Genomic DNA, 24,138 nt, shown 5'->3' on the forward strand with positions numbered 1-24,138 from the left:
TTTAAGAACCACTGTTACACTAGTATAAATTATTTCCAATTTTGCGTAAAAAATGTCGTGCATTTTTTTGAATATCCCATTATAGGATGGTAGGATTGTGAGGAATCTCCTCCCAATAACCACTAGTTACTGTTATGCTTAGAAGTTGGGTCCATAGTTAGGTTTTAAAAAGAAACAAAGTTTTTAAAGAAAAGTAATTATATTTATCAATTTCATATATTTACAAATAAAATTAAAAAGCGTTAAACTTAAAAGCTATACGGTTATTGCAACTGCTACGTTGCTAGATGGCTTGCGGTCGTAGGAATACTTTATTAATTTACGAGTAGTGCTCTGCCGCCCTCTTGCCGTCCCAGTCCACGACTTCTTTATTGTACCAGACGAACTTTCCTTGTATACTGTCGTCGGCATCGAGGGCAAGGTACAAAGGTGCTACAGCTCCCTCGTCGATTGTCAGGGGACCTTTGTGTGACGTCAATTCCGTGTCGACGTAGCCAGGGTGGACTGAGTTCACTTTGATATCTGTGGACAATGGAATTAAAAATAAGTTACGTAAATTAACAAGTTAATTTTAGTTTGTAGCTCTAGTTTGAGTAAATAATGAAAACAGACAGAGATTTAGTGTGCCATGGTTTTTGAAACTTAGAATGATTAAAAAAGATTTTGATGGTTTTAATTTATGTCAAATATTTTAATGTTATAGAGGTTTTTATGGATTAACTATATTATTGTGTAAACTAATGATGACAAACATTAGTTTAACATACCATCATAATCATAGAAATACTACCTATCTACATAATTATTATAAATGTTTGTTTACAGTATAGTGACCTCTACTAGTCCAGTCTACATGACACAAATACATAATTCAAGGACATTGATGAGTATGTCTAATTGAATCACATGATAGTAGTGATAACAGCTGATAACACTAACACTAATCTATTGTTGTTTTTTTGTATATATTATGCAATTTTCAAGCAGGATTATTGAATCCTATGAAGATATATGAATGCAAATGAGATTCTTTAGAGCTTTACACTATGGGAAGAGACAGCTTCCTTAAAAATTTCATATCAAAACATATTTTAATTAGGTATAGATGACACAACTTACTATATGTATCTGAAGAGGTATACTTAAGGTAATGCATATAATTAATAGTTAATAGAAGTGGACCTAATAGTTTTATAGATAGATGCGAAGAGCTTAAATAGATTAATAATAATGTAAAATGGAACGGGGCTGGTCACACTATCTATCATCTACATGTAAGATGATCGCTGGGCAAAAACAACCACTGTGTGGGTCCCAGTTGACAGAGAGCCACAATGTAAAAGGCTCAGAAAGAGATGGCTAGATGAGTTAGACTCTCATACTAAAGATTGGCCTAAAATAACTTTAGACAAAGATAAATGGAAGGTAGACCTTTGCCCTGCAGTGGGACAATATGGGCTTATGATAAATATTATTATAAAATACCTATATGGCACACAGTTTTGTATGTCATTAAAGAATATTCTATTAGAGTCTATCACACCATATTTCTACTAAGTATGTAGTTTCAACAAACTGTGACAGGACATTACTTTGATTAACACGTTCGCTGCCCCTGACGCGTATGTGCGTTTTACGAAACGCACATACGCGTCAGGGGCAGCGAACGTGTTAATGACATAATTTATTGTTTAAATGAAACAAGTATATTATAGTAATGATAGATTATGATATCAATTTGATGATTATAAGACCCTTTTCACTAAGTTAACTAATGGTCACTAGACTATGACAGACACACTATTATTTGATTAGAATTAAATTGAGTCTTTAAAAGAAAAATAAAGGGAACAAATAGGAAATTTTGGTTTTTGAGTAGATGAATGAGTTTGGGAACTTAATACAAGAAAACATAAGTGTACTTACTTCTGCTGGCTAGTAATCTCTGTTGAATGTTAGACAATGCAGATACGCCAACTTTAGACACGGCATATGAGGAGTCACCCCACTCTTCCAACTGTGTTCCCTGCTTCGCAGCATCTACGTAACTTTGCAGGAGTTTGTTCAGTTCAGGAATCGTCAGATTCTCATCTTTGAACTTTTTCCTTAGCTCTAAACTGGGTATGCTGCTCAAGTGACCCAGAGAACTGGAAAGATTGACTACTCTGGCACCATTTTTCAATAACGGGAACAAAATATCACAGGTATTCAGCAAAGAGAAGTAGTTAATACGTAACGTGTCCTCCGCCTGCACGGCTACCGGCTCAGTAGCCGCGTGTTTGTATGCAATAGCCGCATTATTAATTAAAACATCAATTCCTTCGTATTTACTCTTGATGTGGTCACGGAAAGTTTCTAGGCTTTTCTGGTCAGTCACATCCAATTGGTGGTACTCTGGTTTCAGGCCTTCCTTGTTAAGTTCTTCCACCGCTTTCTTGCCGCGGCCGACATCTCTTGATGTTAAATAAACTACACCATCAAACCGCTTGCAAAGGCCTCTGACTGTGGCAAAGCCAATGCCTTTGTTCGATCCGGTTACTACTGCGACTTTAAGAGCCATGTTTCATTCAATAGAGTCGAAAAAACACTAGATACACATTGTTCTCTGCTGGGCTATTTATTTGTTTGACAAGACCCGTTTGTTTTGACGGATTCTGTTTTGGAGTAGTGATGTTGATCAAAATCGAGTTATCGTTAAAGTGTGGGTGAAAATCGATATAATCGTTTTTATCAATAATTATTGTAATGATAATATAATATGAACAGGCGATCGAATCAGTGTAGTCAAAGCCAGATTGCCGTACCCCGTTCGTTTTCACATTTAACTTATACTTGGGACACATAACGGCAAAAGTAGTCAAGTAGCAAATATGTAAACGTTTTTGTCAAGACTCATTCAGTAGTTTCATGATATTATGGCACTATGAAAATATATTCATATTTTGATAAACAATTCTATTCTTATTTCACTTGCATATTTATAGTAAGTATTCGTGCTTCTTTCCGCTCCGATATATGTACAGACAGAAAAATTGGTTTAACGGTTAGTATAATAATATTACTAGAAAAATAAAGGTACTCATTGGCGATAAAATTGTTAGTTTCTTAAAAAGATATTTTTAACGACAATTTAAATCGATTCAGAACCGATCACGTCTAGTCAGAATCGACAGCCCTAGCTACTGCCAAAATATTTCAAGCATTTCAAAAGTTGCGTAATTGATTAAATTGCATAATATTTCACAAATTGCGGGATATTTTCTAGAATTACTTTTGAACTTATCTTTATAAGTTTACCCTCCCATTTCTTATCATATCCCGACCTACCCCATGCACTATGATAGTAAACCAAAGCAAACCGACAAACACTCTGTTGTTTTAGATAAATGTTGTGTAATCTTGTGTAATATTGATTATTGCACAACAGTTTCGCAAGTTGTGAAATAGATTCGGGAATTATTTTTCAAATTACCATATAAACCTGTTTGACCCTCGGTTACTTTGCCTAATGCCTACCTACCCACTATTCGACACAAGATACAAATCAACTCGAACAGAAAATTCTGCATTAGTTTCAGCCTGACTAGATTAGGAACAATAAACTATCGCATACGTCTATTCCTGTCTGGTTAGACTAGGATAAGTTACATTATTTTACAAAAAAATAAATACACGAGAGCGCAGCCGCGCGCAACAGCTTGTAACTTACGCCAGCAATTCATCATCTTTGTCAATAAATTACGACCGCTACCAATGCTACAGTACAAAGAGTCGGCTTTCAATAAAAGTGCGATTCGATGTACCAAATCATTAAGTAAACCAAGTTACATGTAACCTTACATGTAAACCAAGTTATTAAATTTACCATAGGCGTTTCAGTATGTTTGTAAATATCTTATTAACTAAGTAAGTAGGTATGTAACTATTCCTTACATACCTACTCGACACAGTTATCTCGGGTGTGGTAAATTCGATCGTTTTACACATTTCGACTTCGCAACAATGGTAATGGGTGGGTAATAGTGTATTTAGGCATGTCAGTAAAATTCCCGTATACTTACATAGGTAACATCTCCCTTCCGTGCTTGCTCTATGGTGCACTAACATGAACATAAAATATTTGGGTGTACCGTCTAAGTATCTAGCTACTTAAAATATTTTTAGTCTAAGTAAGTAGGTATCATACTATTTTCGTCTACTTTAAATATGAAGAGCGCAGTACGAAGTCGAAATAACTTATTAAATTATTACATACATACACTGGTATGATCCTTACTTATTTCCCTTGCTCATTCACATACATACATCTTGACATACAGAAACGTTAAATAATGAATATTAGCTAATTAATTATTTATAACAATTATTCTAGGCACTTTTCAAGTAACAGAGCCTTCATCAAATACAAACAATATTATCCAATATCGGTATCTATATACGAAACAGCGTTACACTTATTTACTTGAATGTAGGTACTTAGGTACTTTCGTTACCTTAAATAAGGTACTTACTTAAGTAAATTTAGAACTCCTCTAATTTTACAAAACCGGTGGCGCCGGAAGAAACACATTTCTCGGCCACAATCAGGAATCAGATATGTATCTATAGCCACAATTCATCTTTGTAAAGATCCACTGACGTTCAAACGGCTTCCTGACTTCGAATGAATTGAATTTCACGCCATGGCGGCTGACATACCTCGACCCTCAGAGTAAACAAGTTTTGTAGAGACCATAGGTCCCAATCTAAAGTAAATATTGCGTAATTGTTAGCTTTAATCCATTGATCGGTCAGGGGCGCTAAACCGACGAACCCGACTGTGTGGTATTTAGTTAACTTATGCTCATTATGTCTGGAGGTGTAGGCAGTGGCTGCGTAACGAAGCTTATTGTTTTCGACTATATAATAGGTAGAGGTAATAGTGGGCGACAGAATTATTAGAAACACACTAAAATATATCAATCAAAATTAGACAAAACCGATGAAATTGATTGGTCTGGGAATCTATCCCAAATTTCGACGATCGCCTACAAATAAGTGGCCGCACAAGCGATTCTACAGTAGGTATGTTTGCTATTTGTTCCGACTGGGCATCGGACCCATGGTTCCTAGGTATGTATGACCGTGCCTATTGCAATAGGTAATACAATGCCAGCAGGTTCCTACCTACTTACCACATAGGTATACATAAATAAAATATTGTTGAATTTTTTCTTAGTGGTTCTAATCATCTCGGTGTAGTAACCGACTAACACTATTTTGTGCCCAAAAACAACGCTTTATTAAAAAAAAAGAATGTTTGTTAGAGAAAGGAACAGTCATTACTTTGTAGTTTTAACTAAACCGAGCTGCAGAGATAAACCATAGGGACATAATCTAATTAATTAACCTACGTAGGAATTTGTAATCATTTGACTACCTACATAATAATCATATTATTGTCGAAGCAAAACCAAACAGTAGGTTGGTATCTAACCACGGGATAAGATTTAAAGGAAAACAAATTACAAAATTTGTTTGTACCTTGTATTTCACAATAGTTGCAATTGTGGCGCAATTATTGCACAACTTGTGTAATAACGATGCAGTGTTGCGCAACATTTGCAATACTGCAGCAATAGGTAAGTGCATCGGCCTTGTTAGAAATCCCCTATATAAAACACACTCAAACCACGATGGCCCTTATTCCACTAGGAGTAATACTACAAGTACGATAGTGATTTAAACGAAAACAATTCTCTGACAGTTTAGATTTGTGTGTTACAGACATCGGAGGTCATCATGGAAACTGCGATCTACATTCAAGTTCGTGGCAGCAGATCCGGTCCTGGCATGAGATGCGGTCGTCCTAAAATCTCTGTAGAAAACTTAAGAGATCGTTCGAGAAGTCGCTCTCATTCAGGAGGAAGGTCTAGGGGCCGTTCGAGAGGAAGATCTCGTGGTCGATCACGGGGAGGATCTCGCGGGCGCTCCCGGGGTCACTCGAGGGGGAAATCTCGGGGACGATCTAAAGATTGTAAAGGCCTATCTAGGAGTCGATCAAGGGAGCGGTCCCGCGGGCATTCGAGAGGGAGATCTCGCGGGCATTCGAGAGGGAGATCTCGCGGGCATTCGAGAGGGAGATCTCGCGGGCATTCGAGAGGGAGATCTCGTGGACACTCAAGAGGAAAGTCGAGGGGACACTCGAGAGGTAGATCGAGGGGATGTTCACGTGGTCACTCCAGAGGCAAGTCCAGGGGGCGCGGGCATTCCAGGGAACGATGTGGAAAACGTTCCAGAAGACACGATAGAGCACATACTCGGTAGAAAAACAAAGGTGTATTTGCTATGAAAGGAATTCCTTAAAATGCCCCTAATTCCCGTGCGCTTATAATAAGATAATAAATATTAAGTGATGAAATTAAAGAAAACTAAAAAAAATACAAAACTAAAAAGTGAGTAACATTAGAATTACATATATTGTTATTAAAAAAAATACGTAGGGTAAGTACATATAAACATATAATTATTAAATCAAGTGTTATGTATAGATACATTATAAGTATATTATATTTTGATAGGTAAGTACCTAAATTTTATTATGATTGAGTAGGAATGAAATTAGGATAAGTATTTTTTTACTTGTATACTGTATTAAGCAAGTATTCAAATTGCGATAGGCAGCCGTAACGGTCGCAATTATAATCGGAAAAATAATTATTTTTAATTGACTTGTATAACATTAAAGATAAGTTCCATGCGTCTACCGATTGAAATGTCCAATGAAATTCAATCAGAAATTATCGATGTTCATGTAAGTACTACATAACTAATTAAATATTCTTTCAATAAAAAATATTTACTATTGTGATGCATTTTATTTGTTTGTTTATTTTTGCAGGGGTACATGACAGTCGCAGTGTACATGCACTATTTCTTGCCAGGCAGTTTAAAGTTATATACGAAATTGCACGCTGTGAAATTAGGTCAACTCGGACATCTAATAGACCGTCCATTAGGTGTACTACCTACGAGGAGATACGACGGCGCCAGATGGCTACCTTCAAGTGAACAGCCGTTCCCGGGTTACTGCAGAGCCCCCGGTAGTTCTGTTTGTCTTCCAGTACTCTGCAATTGCCATATACTACAAGCTAAATGGAACAAATACCTTAAGGTAACGAAAGAGGCAGAAAAAAACAAGAAAACTCCAAAATAAAATTGTGCTATCATTTATTACGGTTACACAGTAGCTTACATAAGCACATATTTATATTCTAACACCATACACTGTACACAGCCTTTCCAAAATTAATATACGTTAGTGCATTCTTCATTCTCAATGTGTAGATTAACTAGGTCATAAAAGTACAAAAATGAATATTGCGTATACATGAATACGATAGATTTGGATGTGTCATAGATGATAAATGAGTTCCTAACGAGAGATCTTATCACAACGAATACTTATAGAATAACTGGTGCTTATTCTGTTCTCTTCACTAAAGTTAATCCAGTTTCATAAAAAAAAATACGATAGCTGACTCTCCGATCGTTGCATTTAAGACAGATTTTAATCCTAGATAGATAGTTTTCGTAAAATTTACTCATGCGTTTGCGAAATATCGCTCTATGTTTCTTAACATCGCGAATGCATCGCTGTGTGTTTCGGACATTTCACTGGTCACTAAGGGCTACCGTATGGCGTACGCGTCAGTAAGGTAAGTTGCACCGAATTTGAAATTATAACGACCGCGTCAGTCAATTTTACGTATGAGTATCTTTTCACTACTATAAAATATGATTATCTTTCTAGGGTTAAATTACACTACAATATCGTTGAACAGAATAGGTACCACAAAGTTTCCTTAAGACTTATTAGATACACGCCTTGCATGGTATCCTTCTACAGTAGCTAAGAGAAATAGCGCGGGTTACATTGCGCTACAGTTTATTGCACATATGCAAATAATACAGGTATGATTTTGAAAACTATTCAGGTAAATCAAAACAGCATTTGTTACCTTATAACTGACTGATTATAGGTGGCATCTCTCCGACCTTTTACTAAAATAAAACTTATAAAACACAATACAAACTTGCACTAAGTTTTTAAGTAGAGCAATGATTATTTACCAAAGTTATAACTAAGGCCAGTGCCTACGAGGGACTTTTGTTTTCATGAAAATAAATACTGAATCAGGAATAAATAATCAAAAGGTCTTACTTAGAGTCAAAAACCATTATTAAATAAATATTTTCAAAGTCATTATATTTAGTACATTGTGTGCGTTATTGAATACGCTGATAAGAGATGTATGTATTATGAAGAACAAAAAAATACATCCAGAATTGTCCTTATGTGGAGGCCCAAAGAATATTTTTCAACATTACGAGTAGCGTTCGGTTTTTTAATTTAGATAATATGGCTATGTCTTAACATAAACTTGTGTCGATAATTAATAAATATTGGAAGAAGGGATTGAGGTAAAATTTTGTGGCTAGGCAACATATTCTATTATGAGTAATTATTTGATCGTGCGACTAAACCCCAGCCCTCACCTCACCTGACATAACTTAGTTTAGTTCTATAGAAACAGACGTTATCCCGTGGAGATATGATGTTGTTTTAACATATTGTTTTCCCTCATAAATCTTTTGCTTTGGAGCGCTTATTTCAATATCATAGAATTGGATCACATCTATCAGCACGTCTTACTTCATCCCTTTCTACCGTACGAAAACCGTCATTTGCTAGAAAGAGAATCAGCGAAAAGTGCCTTAGCACGACAAATATTCGAAGCATTCGGCAACACTCACTGTTTGATGTGATCCGACCCTAATTATGAAGAACTTAAACGTCAAAACCCCACGTATTCTCTTCACATATTATTAGCTACACGTCAAAAACCCGCGTCTTTTAAAGAGGCAGTCAATCATCTCTAGTTTGTAATACATTATTCATCAGCATCATTCCATTGCCATAGTGATGAGTGTCGCGGGTCACTGCGGCATGATGTCATGCATCGCGTATCGCCACGTCCAAGTGCGTGCAAGACTCTCGAAGCGTGCGCGGTCTCGTACGTACATCTCACCTAGCTCTGGCTCCATGCATACCTGACACAAAAAATCAATAAAACCATGATGTATAAAGATAGTGATAAACTAATAAGAAAATGATAGAAATTGGCACACGCTTTACCAGCCAATGTTGTCATAAACCACTGCCAAATATGCTACCATGATTGAAGGCAAATTGACGACGTTAATGACGCATAATACTATTTTAAAATGTAAGTACGGTTATGTTCTGTCAATTAATATTAATAAATTATTAATAGTAATAAATAATTAGCAACAAATTTATAAAGAGGCAATCTTTGTAATTTTTACGATGACAACACTAATATAATGTAACAGCTTGAAGATATTGTTCTGTAAAATCATTATTGATTTACAATGACTTCAATGGCTGTGACAATATTGTACCTACTAGCCTACTAGCTCAGACAAAACAAATTTCAATATAGATTTATATACTCACGGCAGTATACGGATCAGTAAGTAGACTCTGTATAGAGATGAGTACTTTGCTGATAGTGAGTGCGAGCGACCAGTTGTGATGCACGGAGTCGATGCCCACGTCGCCGTGACGGGAGATGTTCGGGTGCAGGATGCGCGTCAGGAAACGAACTACTGGTGGACTCATCGGGTACCTAGGAACGGATACACATTATGGTATACTAGCTTTTACGCGCGACTTCGTCCGCCACCTGAATTTTCCCATGGGAATGCGTCATTTTCCCTCGGGTATCAAAATATCTCCATATCAAATTTCGTGCAAATTGGTTCAGTAGTTTAGGCGTGATTGAGTAACAGAGAGACAGACAGAGTTACTTTTGCATTTATAATATTAGTATGGATTTAGTTAAGTAATAAGAGGGTTGAAGTAAGACATGAGTGAGTGTAAGATTTCCGAAGACGATGTGCAGGATAGCGTGAAGGGGAGGAAAAAGATCAGGAAGGCTGACCCTCTACTAAATGGAATTCATAGCATGAAAGTGAGAGAGAAAGAGGGTTGGAGTGTAAGTACTTTTGAGCGTGCAGTAAACGTTACGTAAAATGTGGTGTGACAACTCTTGTACAAGAGTGGTGAGCGGTTGACTAAAACCAAGAAGGTAAGGTAACTAACAATAATTAAAAGCCTAATAATGAGTACAAACATAAATACAAAAAAGTACATCTTGTCTGTGCCAGAGTTAATGATAAAACGATAAGCGTACTCAAAAAAAGTATAATAGTATATCAAATCCATGTGTTAGTTAGATGATTAGACGGATAGATACTCAGATCATCTTAGCCATCTTTTCAAATAGATAAACATTAATCAGAACTTGTACTAAGTCAGTGGGTAATATCGGGCATACTTACGCATAAGGCACCTGTATGTATAGATAGAAGACTCCTCCCTCGTAGGGCGAGCCCACGGGCCCCGTGACGCTCGCCTGCCAGTGACACGACTTGGCGTCCAGTGGTCGCGCCGCTATGCCTTCTGGCGGGTCGTTGCGTAACATCTACATTACAGAAATTTTGTATAAATTATAATCATTATTACGGCAGATTATTCCTGTCCTGTAACGCGTTTTCCTGGATTCAATAGTTCAGTAATTAAAATATTAGTGCTCGTAAAGCGTATGCTTTGTTAGAAGTAAATTTAAATGGCAAATACTCGAGTCAAAGGAAATAGAACATTGCGCTACTGTTCGGCCAAATTTACAACTGGCTGGAGTTACCCCCAGACGAATAGAAGCACGTCTGTATCTCGAATACTATACTGGCAAACTAACTGGACCTCTACGGAAACGGAATGGTGTTGACGAAAAATGTATACAGCGTGATAAAATCTTTAAAGTATTATTCGGTTACTTTACCTTTACTTCAATATTAAGTCTGTTCCTCCGCCATGCGTTCTCTTCACCGGCGGGTTGCGCTTGTACACACATCTGAACGAGACAGCTGCGGCAGAAACACGACTCCACCAGTGACTGGTATTTCTGTAACATTACAAAATATATGGATATCGATCTACTTATAGCCTTCATTCACGAACATCAATCACAAACGTTAGAACGCTTTCGTCACTTTAATAAGACCTGTGCCAAGATTCTGTGTCTTACTTAGGTATAGACACATATATCATAGTATGTGGAAGTGATTTTAAGTCACTGCCTAGTACTACGGTACCTTGTGCCAGTCGATGTTGGCGAGCAGCGGGCGGTAGAGCGGGAAGCGGCGCGAGGTGAAGGCGGCCCAGCGCGGCGGCGCCACGCGCGCCCGCACCAGGCGCCACCAGCGCGCGCACACCACCGCGCACGCGCACAGCGACAGGTCGTCCAGGTAGCTGAAGATGCACAGCAGAACTGCCCGACAACGATACCTCTAGTTAATCTATAAGCCTGGAGTATCCTTTGGCTGATGACAAAACCCGTAGGTATACCATACTAAGCGTCCAATTGTGAAAATACTAAGATATTATATAAGTAATCTACTATGTACTAAAACTGCTATGAATTTGAACTTGCCTTCGGAAGGTAACTGCTCCACTAATCCAGGGGCGAGATTATCTGGCGGTCTAGGAGTAGACAAAGCTTGTAGTGAGCGCGCGAGACTCGGCAGCAGCGGTGGAGGCCCGAGACCCGCGGACTCTTCTGGCGCGGGGTCAGGGCGACTGCTGCTTCCTGCCGCACTGCCTGCCACACTGCCGCTACTTGCACTGCTGCCTGCACTGCCATCTCCAGCCCCACGGCTGCTGCTAGGTCCACCATTGCCTGCTGCACTAGCTGCCACGCGCCCCGACCCTCCCGCTGCATTACTGCTGCCACTGGCCGCAGGATTATTTGGTGGTCGACTTGGTCCTCCTGCAGCGTTTCCTACTCCACCATTGCCAAGACCACCATGGTTGTACCCTCCTGGAGTATTACCCACATTTCCATTCCCAGTTCCCCGGCTGCAGCCTCCTACACCTGCTCCTCCTCCTCCACTACTGGGTCCTACACTGAGACTGCTTCCGGCTGCACTGCCTGCCCCACTGCATGCCAAGCTGCCAGCTCCACCACTGTTACTGCCACTGCCACCATTGCCACTGCTGCTTGCTCCAGCCCCTGAGTTACTTGCTCGACTAGCCTCATCTTCGGGGCTAGTTTCACTGTCAAGTGAGCTCTGAAAGAATAAATAATTTTCATTTTACACAGAACACTAAGTACCAGACACACAAAAGATCTATCATGTGGCCTCTCATTTGTTTTACTTTTGTGTAATTAAAAAAAATGCTCAAGCTGCTTTGTAAGAGTTTGCCTAATTATTATATATGCTAATTAACACTGAAAGCTTTGTTAGTACTTATTTCATATTATACCATTACAAACTGTAATTTAAAACATTTATTGTAATTATATCAGGACATGACTTACTCTGTAATACCACCAAGCTGGTAGTGGGAAGGCTCTATTCACTTTTCGCTCAGAGCTAAAGTTCAGATCTGAAGGTTCATCGTTCCCAGAATCCCCGTCATCGGTCTTTTCACTACAGAAGTATGATGAAGGCAAATATGAGGGAAAATCAGGGAATAGAAACGCATGGCATGTCACACACACCGGCTCACCGAAACTAGGGCCATAGTACCCATTACACACGTAACATGTTGAATTCTGCAACAATAGCACATAATTGGTATCTATTGATCTTTTAATTAATGTTTTTCGATGTAAAGTGTTAAGAATACGTACATTGAATTCGAAATCTAGTGGCTGCTCAAGAGGGGTGCTGGACGTAAGCTTGTCGCCGTTTTCTTCTAATTTCTTGATAAACTGGAAAAAGTCTGGACCCATAGCAAACATAATGGTCCTTACTCAAATCCGAAAACAATAACAAAAACTACTTCGCATGCGAATCGAAGAAAAGAAAATGGATACTTATACAATGTACTGTCCCTAAAAATTACTGTTTCTCGCATCGCTGATTAATGCTGTTATAGAAATATTAAAGCACGATTACGAATAATGTTATTTATCGAAATAAAATTAAGTTTTCTTTTAATTTTACTGATTTTGTATTCAATTAACTTGTCAAAGTAGATGACAGTGACATTGACAATAGCAATTGAATTTTCAGAGTTGCCAGGCTCAAATAGTTATCATGAGAGCCGGAGCCTGCGGATATTTATATTGAAGCATTTGTTGTGGAGGCCAACCCAATTTATCTTCTCATCAGCTGGGGTTAGGTGGAGCTAGAAAGTCTTAACAGTGGGAGAAATGAAATAGGATAGTAAGATATATAGTAAGGTAGATAGTAGGCACATGCGGGGGTCATGGGTTCGATTAAGGGATGGATCAATTAGGTAATTATACCCCAAGCATTTCACGTCTTAAATATTATTTTGTCATCATTCTAACTTTGGATAATATGTTTTTGTTCATTAAATTCACTTCAATGAGATCAGTTGTGAATCGGTACAAGAAAGGTATATTTCTTTATAGTTTCGCTCAATAATCGTTAACCTATTTGTGTAGAAATAGCACTCATAAAATTAATTGCGAGTACTTTGTGTAGCACTACATATGACACCCAACTCGTTATGCTGTTTCCTGCTGGTTTAGTGCAGGAGAACCAGTTTTCTTGTTTTAGTGAAAAAAAAAGTAGAACCAGTTTTCTTGTTTTAGTGATATGATTGAAAGTAGTTAAATAAGAAAGATAAGTTAAGCTTTCATTTAACTACAGGAACACCTTATTACCAGAACTAATTGAAGAATGTATTATTAGATATGAACTTAGAAATCATTTTAGGTCATAAAATAAAAATATGGTCATTGAAATAAAACAACAGCGTCATTCTTAAAATTATTCTTAAATTACTTTCATTTTCTTTTCTCTTTGACTTCTTTCTTTAAAACTTTTCAATGTGCTATTTTTTATAAATTTTCTTTTGTAAACGAACACAAATAATACATAATATAAAGTTCATACATGTACATGTACATTGTACTTCACTAACAAGAACAGGACTTAAACAAATTGGACAATCATAATACTATTTCCCATCCATTGTAATTTATTACAATATTAATAATGGGTCAAAATTAAAGTCATAATAAGGCAATAGGAATTATAACCTCACAGAAAATAATACTATCATACATTCACTAAAATCATATCATATGCTCATGTCTATACAGTGTTGTTTAGACATAACCATAGGTACAGTCAAGTACTAAAAATTAAAATGGTCCTGCACCACTATTGAGAATTATGTTACCTATTTTTATACATATACTGATATAAATTAGATAGCTATTAGATCCTTACTCAAATCTAACTTCCTGATGATGTTCAAACATTCATCAGACGGCGAGATGTTTGCAATATGCACTTCACATTTCGCCACTTGGCTGCACACTATTATCTTAACAATACTTATCAACTGCGCGGCAAAAAATTACGTCTTGAAAACTTCACGCTAGCAGTTCTAATGGCATATGCAGTTTTCACAAATTCACAATAATATGATTACTATTAATTATAACGTCTAACACCGTTATGAACAATGATTGCCAAAATTTATATTCACAAATCAATATCGACATTTTTAAGGCGAATATAATACAAAATTTGTGTTGAAAATACTTCATTAATATCTAAATGTCGTAGATACATAACCAGACCTTCAGTCGCTGACTGAAGTCAACATCGTATAATTTTCTTATCATTTTTCTAAACTTACGCTATACACATCGCCCTAAACGAGTCCTACATTCTTTGTTCACAATCAAAACAGCACATTTTCAAACAGTCACTTCATATCGATATCAATCTTATACAAGTAAAATAAAATATTTCCTTATCGCGATCCGTCATAAATACACACGGTAGTGTCCGTACGAGTTTACCTTACCTATGAAATCGTTACGAACGCTAAAAAGTAAAGGTAAAAGGTGGAGGTAAAGTCCAGTGGCGCAGGCTAGCGGCTAGCGGCTATAGTCGGGGGAGCGTCGCGGCGGCCACCACTAACTCTAGCCTAACCGCGCTCGCGCATAGCGCCGCGGCCCCCTCCACCGCACTCAGTACGGGGAGTAATACATGCCGCGCCTGTAACCTCTGCAAACAAGGCACGCCGTTAGTCACAGCACTCACACGCGGCTACAGCTAGCTACAGTACACAGTACACAGTACACACTACCGCTACTACGTACCACCATGCATCAGTACCATGCATCATACGATACACAATACACACTGAGGAGGGGCGCTGCATTGAAAATACGCATTGTTTTCTATTACAAACTTTATTTGTAAAAAGTATGTATAAATATTGTCTTTCCTTTGATCAATTTACATCAGTTTGTACCAATTTTTACAACAGTGTCTACTGTCTACAGAGAGTCCGTTGTGGAAGATGTTACGACTCGACCGACGTGACAGCAATGCTAACGAAACATACAATTTACTGCGATTTATAAAATAACGTATCAACAATAGTGAGCAGAGGTGACATCTTCCACAAGTTCAAGTAAACATTTAGGTAATTTGCAACTGTTATTCATAACATACAATATTTATTGCCAAAAGAAGTCTTTCAAGTAGTAAGGAGCGTCTAAACAAGAGCTCGAGAGTCTTACATCAGACATTATGTCCTGTCAATTCCTTACTGATGTTTAAAAGAGCAGACTAGGTAGCTTCCCCGCTAACTGTTTACATGCTGTGCATCATATAAAAAAATATGAAATAAATACATGAGATACAGACAGAAAAACAAACACAAAATATAGATAATTTTGCTACTGAAATCAAAAAATAATTTATGGGTTTACAAAACTTTGTATATTATACAATTTCACTTTTGAAATCTTTTCTCTTGTTGAGGTAAGAAAATAGTATTCAAAATAAGCGAAAACACTAATAATTATTTGATACAAAAATATTCAATAGAACGAAAGAATTTTTCATCACATACACACTTTTTAGTGTTTTCGTTATGATTCATGGGGGTAATGATTCTTTATATAAATAAAACTTCTGCTGGTATATTAACCTCTTTACTCTAAACATAAAATGTATTCAGCCTCATTAAGTTAAGTGGTCGCAAATAATTTGCAAATAGGACAGGGCGACGACGACAACTCAAATACAAAGCGGTTTCCCGAAGAGGAAAATAAATATTCTACAGAATTTAAACAAAAAAAAAACATACTCCCTCTTGCAAAACAAAAGTTTGAAGCGTAACTTATCGTCGAGCTACGAGCGTCGGGGACGGTAACAGTTGCAAATTATAGAGTAGAAGGTCCAGGAGGTGTAGACAGTGTTAATAAGGATTGTACCTGCCGCGGCGCACGGGCCGGTAGCCCGAGTAGTACGGGGAGAAGCCGCCGCGGAACGAGCGGCCGCGCCCGCGCATGGCCCGCGGCGGCCGGTTCGTCGTCGACAGCCCCGGCTTGTTGGTGCGCTTGGGCATCACCTGCAACATCCACCGCTAGCGTTACACTACCACACAACACGATCGTCGAACACCTTGTATTGATACTTCATTTCATATATTGCTATTTGCTATAAGCTTGAATAGGCCTTCTTACTTATTACGCATTTAGCAGTGAAATTAAATAATTGAGCAAGATTTTCTCTTCACAGCAATTACGCCAGTAAGTTAATTACTCATTATTTTAATTAAATGCAAAATTAATGAAATCATTAAGTCAAAGTCAAAGTCAAATATTCTTTATTTCATAAACTTTAACAAGTATTTGAAATCGTCAAAATATTTTTTATCTACCACCGTTTCGGATAAGCTGTTGCTCGTGAGAAGAAACGGCAAGAAACTCACGGCTTGCTCGTTTTTTTTTTTTTTTTTTTTTAATTAAAAAGCACAGCTATTAACTAACAACCCAAGGCTTAGATCCTTCAATTTTTTTTTTTTTTTATTCTGCACTCAATCATTAACTGATTCTCCTCTTTTATAGAGGACTGCATAAATAAATAGTATAGAAATACGCATCGAAGTTTTCAAACACCTGTCTAAATAAAATTGTATGATAGATAAGCACATACCTTTATTTGACGCCCTCTAAATAATGATTCGTCCATAGCCATTGCAGTCTGTACACTATCTTTGTCACCAAACTCTATGTATGCAAATCCTTTAGGATGTCCATCAAACTTATTACATAATATTGTAACCCTGGAAAATACATTATAAAATGATTTACACTTATTAACTTTAATGGAGAATAAAGTAAAGGGGAGATACAAATGACCAGCACAGCATAGTCTAGTTGTTCAATTTATATGGCTATAGCCCACAAACAAAATAACAATTAAAATGTATCTATAATACAGTAAAGATTTTTTAAACAATGTTAATAATTGACTTCATTTCAATGCTTTTGATACAGTTTACTAGCTTTTATCTGTGGCACAAATATCTTAGAAAAAAAAATGCCTACCCTGATATGATACATATTACTATGATCTATCTATCCATTTGCCAATCCATCTAAATTGGTTAAACTATTTCATTTATTTTTGCATTATAAACATTAGTCTTAATTCTATATAACTAAGCATAGTAGAAGTCCCAACTGCAATTGGCCAGTATGGCGGACTCAAGGCCTAACCCTTTGTTTCATTTGGGACGAGACTGCCCTGCAGTGGGACAACAGTAAGATGTTAAAAAAAAGGATACTTACCTATTAATAGATCCACATCCATGGAAGTGTTGTTCTAACTCCTCGGCTGTGGCACCATAGTCAACATTGCCAACATACACTGATCTGTTGTCAGCCTCAATCTTCTCCTCTATAGACATGTTTAATGGACTTGCTGAAAAATAACAATTGTATTTAGGAATCTCCTTGTCTAAACCAGTTTTTCACAGGATTTTGCCTAACTATAGCACAATATAGGCTCTAACTAAAACTATTACTTCATCTATAACACATTTACAGACCATTAAATATCTTAATTTGTCAAAAAAACCTTTCTATGTATTATGAAAAAACATTTCTGCTCTTTCAATACAAAAAAGGAAAATAAATCAGTAACATTTAACATAGGAAATACAATTTCTGAACAATCTCTATTGATTTTTGTTCAATATACTTCAGAATCCAAAAAGCTACACAAACACTTATTGCACATTACCAAGTTCAATAACCTTTAACAAACGATTCTGAATAACAATAATTTCGTGAACTATTTACATATCAAGCAAAAAGCACCTGTAGAAGAATCCATTTTAAAAACTGGCAACAAAGAACTTAAAAAAAAAAACTATTGAATGTATGTCATCTAACAAAACCACAGACTCTGTTATAATCTCAACTGCCTATTGTGAATTGCTTGTTATATATTTTTAAATAAGTTTTATGTACATAGAGTTAAGGCATTATCTCAGATTCATTACAGTAATGACCTAGAAACTCATTATAATTAAAAAGTTAATTCCTTTTCACTGCATTAGCTAAGTAATGTTTAATTTTATGTTTAGTCATAGATATAATATACCTATGTTATTGTACAGCTAAGTAAATGAATTTTGCCAATACTTGACATTGTTAGTCTGTGTGGATGTTTTTTTTTTACTTTTTACAATATGTGTAGTCTAAATGATTAGTTTCCCAATTAGACAATATTTTTTTTTTTTTTGCTGCAATGATGTATTATAGCCTAAACCTTCCTCAATAAGTGGACTATTAATTACAAAAATATTTTTTAAATTCAAACCAGCATTTTCTGAGATTAGTACATTCAAACAAACAAACAAGCTCTTTAGCCTCATATCATTAGTAGTTATGTAGATGAGTTTAGTATAATCACCTAGGCTTCCTACACATTTGGTTTGTGACCTCATGCAAACAAATACAATTTTAAGAGGCCCCTTCCACAGGATCACTAATTTCAAACTTAATAGTTGGCTGACACTGTACATTAAAAACTATAGGACATTTAGACTGGTAGTATTTTGCATCAGCAGTTTATGAATGGGAGTTATGTAGCCCAGAATATTGTAATTTTATATGTTCAATATGTGGTATTAGGTACTTGTTGTGTAACTTGAAAAAAACACAGTCTACTCAATATTTTCTTAAATATAACAGAACTTAAAACATAATCTAACATATAATTTAATTTTTTAAAAATGTTTAATTTCACAAGTTAATGATTTATCCTAAATTTGTTCCTATGAAAGAATGCTCCTCATTCTGTTTTAAGTTATTTATAATACATCTATTCCTATTCTTAATTATAATGCAAAAACATCAGATCTTTGAGTACATTATTGCGTATGCCAGCTGCCTACATAACTGTTGAAAATTGTACCATATTATTTTATGTACAATCTATTACACTTTCCAATATTATCAAAAATGGTTTAGCTGTTTTAATGCAAAGGAACAAGCAATACAAAATAGTAACAATATATACTTACTGAGTCCCGGTGGGCTTCCCATACTCATCTGCTTGTCAACTTCTGTCTGCATCTGTTTTAGCTTCTCAGCTTCCTCTTCCATCTCCCTCACTCTGGCCTTAATGGCTGCCAGATCTGGCACTTCACTGCCGGCCGCCTCATCTCCACCCTGGAAATGATAATCATATACTTATTTACCTATTATGAACACTCTCAGACTAAAGATTGACCGAAAATGGTTTAAGATTGAGATAGGTGAAAGAAAGAAGGGAGGTCTTTGCTTTACTCTGGGACAGTAGTATAAGCTGATAATAATACAATAATAGAAATACCAACATACAGGTAGCAAAGGCAGTAATGAAAATAAATGTGGTATAGAGTCTTTCATAATTTAAGTCAGCTGGTGCTCACTGCATAGTAACTATTACAAACAAAATTAGTTTTCTACTGCCAGCACTAAGTTTGTTGTTGTTTGGTTAAAAGATAAGCAGATTTGTGTTCAAGATAACACTATTTAACAAACAAATATAACACAGGCAAAGCATTTGTAGGTGCAGCACAGGAAATCTAATGGTATGAATTCAATTACAATATGTTAGAAAATAATCACAATGCCCAGTCATTTTAGAAAGTTCTTCTGCTTACTGTATAAGTACATCATTATGAGAAAAAAATGCTAACACTGGTGTTTCTACATTTTTGTGAAACATCTAATCAAAAGTGTTATGAGTAGTAACATCACAATTCACCATCAATAATTCATGATCATCACTAGCAATACAGATGTTTTCTAATAGAATCACCATTAAAGCATTTTATGTATACTTTTGTATATTTTCAAAAATTCATAAAGAATATCGTCACTATGCACTGTGAAACCATATTTATGTGCTTCCAAAACAAATATTCGTGTTATCAATTGTGTAATACTTGATTGATTACATGGCTGAGACGGCTTTACGTAGTGCAGCAGTTTTAACCCGGTATATCACTGTTAATACACCAACTACACGAATAATAACCGCAATACGTGTTACGTTACACGTATAGCTCCATTTTTGCAGGTTAGTTTCGTAAACAATCAGGTGTAGGCCGATTACCGTTAATTCTCGATCGACGCCAAATTCTACAAGTGATTCTGCACTTTCATTTTGAATCGTACCAACCTATGTTTATATAACACACTGTACAAGCTATATGACATTTTAGCTACATCCCATAAATATGAATACTCACCCCGAGGCTGTTGTCAGTCATGTTTAGGGAACCGTTGGTCCCGTCCAAGTGATTGTTGTCAATCGAATCTAAATAATCATCATTTTCTGCCATGACCACTAGCTGCTTCTATCATGAATTCGACACTTAATATATCGCACTTCACTAAAACCCTGAAAAGTACACGATTGTTAGTGAACTCAGGAGAAAAATACTTCTCGATGATTACGAAGTAACACTGACGTACCGGTAACCAAAACTGTTAGGACGCAAATGACCTACTTATAAAATACTATTCACACTGGTCGCTTACGGTTATAGGCTTTCACGGTAAATATTGCGATTTCATGAATATCATATTATTTCTTTGATATTTACAGATTCGTTTTGGCCAAAATACCTAAAAATTAAACGCCAAACCAAACAAACTACCAGTGTGACCACTGAAAAAATGTGATTTGGACCCCAAAATTCAAAATACAGCCCCTATGAAAGTCTGCAGTGTTTTAATGATTTATTCCGTACAAACGAGGAGGCTTGTTCTGTCCTCACATTTATATATTTGGGTTCAAAATTTATAATCTATTTGTATTTTTTCTAAAGCAATAACCTTTTATTTTCCCTACAAAGAAAAGTTTTAAATTTTCACACGCTTGTCAGATTGACATCTGTCACTTTCCTAAAAAATATGTCAAAATAACTCAAAAGCTGGCAAACAGAAAGAAAAACGCCAAAATAATTTGTGTTTGATTGCATTGGTAAAATGAAAACTATTTTCTTTATACAATAAAGGAAAATAAACTGTGTACTCTCCGTTCGATGGTCTCTTACAGTTTGTTATACAGAATCTTTATCTCGGTAAGAGTATTATAATAAAATTACATCTGAAATGAAATTATCCAGATTTGTTGTTGTAATCTTGTAATGTTTATGATTTTCTATTTGTAACAAAATCAACTAATAATTGTAAAAACCAATGCGTTGAAAGTAGATTAAGATTAAAGGAGTTTTTACACTACACTTTATGAATGATCGATACAATTTGTAATTTTTCAGCTAACTATAACTGTCCAAATATTTGCAGATATTTGTGTGTGTGAGCTGGTTGCACGCAATATATCTCTGCTGGAGTCTATCTTCAGCACAAGATGCCTCTCACGGCTGATGTCGCGGCACAACAAGTGCAGGTTTGAAAAACAACTTTACTTCTAGTATAAACTTATGTAAAAAGGAGCAAGTAAAATACTACTTAAAAATGTTAAGATACCTTAAATAGAATAAAACATGAAGAATGAAAATGTTAAAAGAACTTCATTTGAAATTACAACTTTTAAGCTACTATTAAAGGCACTGTTTTTATTCAACAATTTATTATCATGTTACTTTATCATGGTGCCTATACATCTGTGTGTGTAATGTTTCAGGAACGTCTCAGGTCACTGCACAGGTTAATCTATGACATAGAGGCAGAAAGAGCCCGCAATGAGCAATGCATTGAGTCAATATTGAGAGCTGAAAAAGCAGCTGAATCTCCACCATCTAATGAAGAATCATCAGGATCTTCCCAACAGGTTTGTTTCATATTTAGAATTTGTACAGTGCACTTTTTTTTCACTTGTTATTTTTATCATATATTTTTGAACACTTTTCCGTAACTCTGTCCTCTTGGAAAGATTTTGGAGGATAAAAAGTATCCTATGTGTTAATCCAGGGTTTGGTGAATGGTGATCTACCACTTGCAAAAAGTTACAAAACCCCATTCAGTATGTTATTAATATTATAATTGTTTTGACAGCAAACTCAACTCAAAAATTTGTACAAGGCTGGTCTATCAGCAGCTGAACAAGAAGAGGTCTTGCTAAGAAAAGCATTATCTCGTATTTATGAAATACGTGGCATCAAAAATGAGAGAAGGATTCAGGTAAAAATTAATAAAAACATGATTTTTAAACTTAAACTACTATTTCAAAGATTTTAGCACTCAAGTGATGCATGTCACACATTTTTCGATCTGATTAAAACTAAAATAAGGGGCCTAGTCTAATTTTAAAACACATTTCAGGCTCGATACGCCGGCAATAAAGAGACAATCGGCTGCGGCGCTCTTATGAAGATGTTGCTAAGTGCAGCTCAGACATTACCCCTTCATGTTGGGAGAGTAGGTGAGCGTGCGCCGCCACTGTGTGGAGCCGTGCCGCCCGATCCTGGGCACATCGCGAAGGCAGGCGATGCCGTTGCTGCCCTAGTGCGAGTTTCCGAAAAAGAAGAGAACTGGATATTGGCTGAGGTATGAATTTGCATGATTATTTATGCAAATAATTAATTTGAAACCTAAATATGTTAACCTTAAATTTGTCGCTAGGTTGTTAGCTGGCTACCTGCTCAAGGGAAATACGAGGTCGATGACATCGACGAAGAACAAAAGAACCGCCATGTACTGAGCAAGCGGCGAGTTGTGCCTCTACCACTAATGCGCGCAGATCCACGCACGGATGAACATGCCTTGTTTCCTAAAGGCGCTGTAGTCATGGCTCTTTATCCGCAAACAACATGCTTTTACAGAGCTGTTGTTAATCGTCTTCCTGCGAGCGCGGCTGATCCTTATGAAGTTTTGTTTGAGGTAATTATTTGATTTGCTTTGATCCATATTGGATTACATTCATTTATGTTTTCATTTGCGCTCTTTTAAATATATATTCTAACCAAATGAACATTGACAGGATTCCTCATATGCTGACGGCTACTCCCCGCCGGAGCGCGTAGCTCAGCGCTACGTGATCGCGATCAAGGAAGGCAAGGGCCGCGCCACCTGACCCGCCTCCAACTCGCGCCCGCCCTCCGCCCGCTCGTCGCCGCTGTCCTCCACCGACTCGTCGCTGCTGTGAGCGCCACACTGCGGGCGTGGTGGTCGCTCTGTTAGCGCGTCGCGTGTGTACAGAAGCTTAGCGAGTGAACGATATTCCTAATAAAATTAATAATTTGCTAAGTTATATTATCTAGGCAGTTCTTGGGCAAAATTGTTAGCGATGTAGTCTTTATTACTATTCATAAAAAATAAAAGTAGATATTTGTAAATATTGCTATCTCTGTGAACACTAGTGCTCCTAGATAAGGCCCATTTCACTAACAACCGCCAACCGTAATTCAATCATTTATAACTGACAATCGTTGACGTACTTTTTGTCCTTCATATTAAATCTCTTACCAAGTTATAGAATAATGCACACTGCCAAAAAAAATTGCGTTCAGTATTGTCCCGTTTAGAACAGGTACTACTACTAGATGTGGTTTGGAGGAAGGCTGAAATGGAGCCTGTTAAATTGAATATTCATAGGATTAAAAATTAATGTTTCTCTGAGTGTTGTCTTTGTTTTGAAAGTGTTATTAATTAACTACAAGCTAAGGATTGTTTAGCTAAGATTCAATTTGTGTGCGTATGTAATGTGATTATTGCATTAAATGACTGACAGTGTATTTTTGACTTATCACTACAA

The 24,138-nt window shown here is 36.6% G+C and overlaps 4 protein-coding genes across 6 annotated transcripts; 1 reads left to right on the forward strand and 3 right to left on the reverse strand.

Annotated features, from left to right (window-relative positions):
* Positions 1-180: 180 nt before the first annotated feature.
* LOC142980040 (carbonyl reductase [NADPH] 1-like) lies at positions 181-2,639 on the reverse strand. The gene is made up of 2 exons (XM_076125315.1): positions 1,927-2,639; positions 181-522 (listed from the first exon to the last, which is right to left on the reverse strand). Exons 1-2 carry the CDS (start codon positions 2,558-2,560, stop codon positions 320-322), a joined length of 837 nt encoding a protein of 278 aa, XP_075981430.1. The 5' UTR covers positions 2,561-2,639; the 3' UTR covers positions 181-319.
* A 4,553-nt stretch (positions 2,640-7,192) lies between these two features.
* Positions 7,193-13,416, reverse strand: morgue (modifier of rpr and grim, ubiquitously expressed). The gene is made up of 8 exons (XM_076125396.1): positions 12,762-13,416; positions 12,447-12,683; positions 11,559-12,195; positions 11,221-11,396; positions 10,908-11,030; positions 10,408-10,550; positions 9,521-9,692; positions 7,193-9,093 (listed from the first exon to the last, which is right to left on the reverse strand). The coding sequence occupies exons 1-8, from the start codon at positions 12,870-12,872 to the stop codon at positions 8,980-8,982; spliced, it is 1,713 nt and encodes a 570-aa protein (XP_075981511.1). The 5' UTR covers positions 12,873-13,416; the 3' UTR covers positions 7,193-8,979.
* A 444-nt stretch (positions 13,417-13,860) lies between these two features.
* Positions 13,861-21,090, reverse strand: LOC142980096 (polyadenylate-binding protein 2-like). 3 transcript variants are annotated; one of them, XM_076125398.1, is made up of 7 exons: positions 20,892-21,090; positions 20,666-20,817; positions 19,451-19,598; positions 17,709-17,841; positions 17,071-17,200; positions 16,347-16,483; positions 13,861-15,126 (listed from the first exon to the last, which is right to left on the reverse strand). In XM_076125398.1, the coding sequence occupies exons 2-7, from the start codon at positions 20,756-20,758 to the stop codon at positions 15,090-15,092; spliced, it is 678 nt and encodes a 225-aa protein (XP_075981513.1). In that variant the 5' UTR covers positions 20,759-20,817; positions 20,892-21,090; the 3' UTR covers positions 13,861-15,089. The 3 variants fall into 3 exon arrangements, with proteins under 3 accessions (XP_075981513.1, XP_075981514.1, XP_075981515.1); XM_076125399.1 differs by having other exon boundaries at positions 20,958-21,076; XM_076125400.1 differs by lacking the exons at positions 20,666-20,817; positions 20,892-21,090 and adding an exon at positions 20,179-20,316.
* Positions 21,091-21,311: 221 nt separating this feature from the next.
* Sgf29 (SAGA-associated factor 29) lies at positions 21,312-24,118 on the forward strand. The gene is made up of 7 exons (XM_076125397.1): positions 21,312-21,502; positions 21,729-21,831; positions 22,069-22,215; positions 22,440-22,565; positions 22,707-22,931; positions 23,007-23,264; positions 23,365-24,118. Exons 2-7 carry the CDS (start codon positions 21,793-21,795, stop codon positions 23,455-23,457), a joined length of 888 nt encoding a protein of 295 aa, XP_075981512.1. The 5' UTR covers positions 21,312-21,502; positions 21,729-21,792; the 3' UTR covers positions 23,458-24,118.
* Positions 24,119-24,138: the final 20 nt, after the last annotated feature.

Source organism: Anticarsia gemmatalis, chromosome 17, assembly GCF_050436995.1.
Source record: "Anticarsia gemmatalis isolate Benzon Research Colony breed Stoneville strain chromosome 17, ilAntGemm2 primary, whole genome shotgun sequence".
In the NCBI taxonomy this organism is placed as follows: domain Eukaryota; kingdom Metazoa; phylum Arthropoda; class Insecta; order Lepidoptera; family Erebidae; genus Anticarsia; species Anticarsia gemmatalis.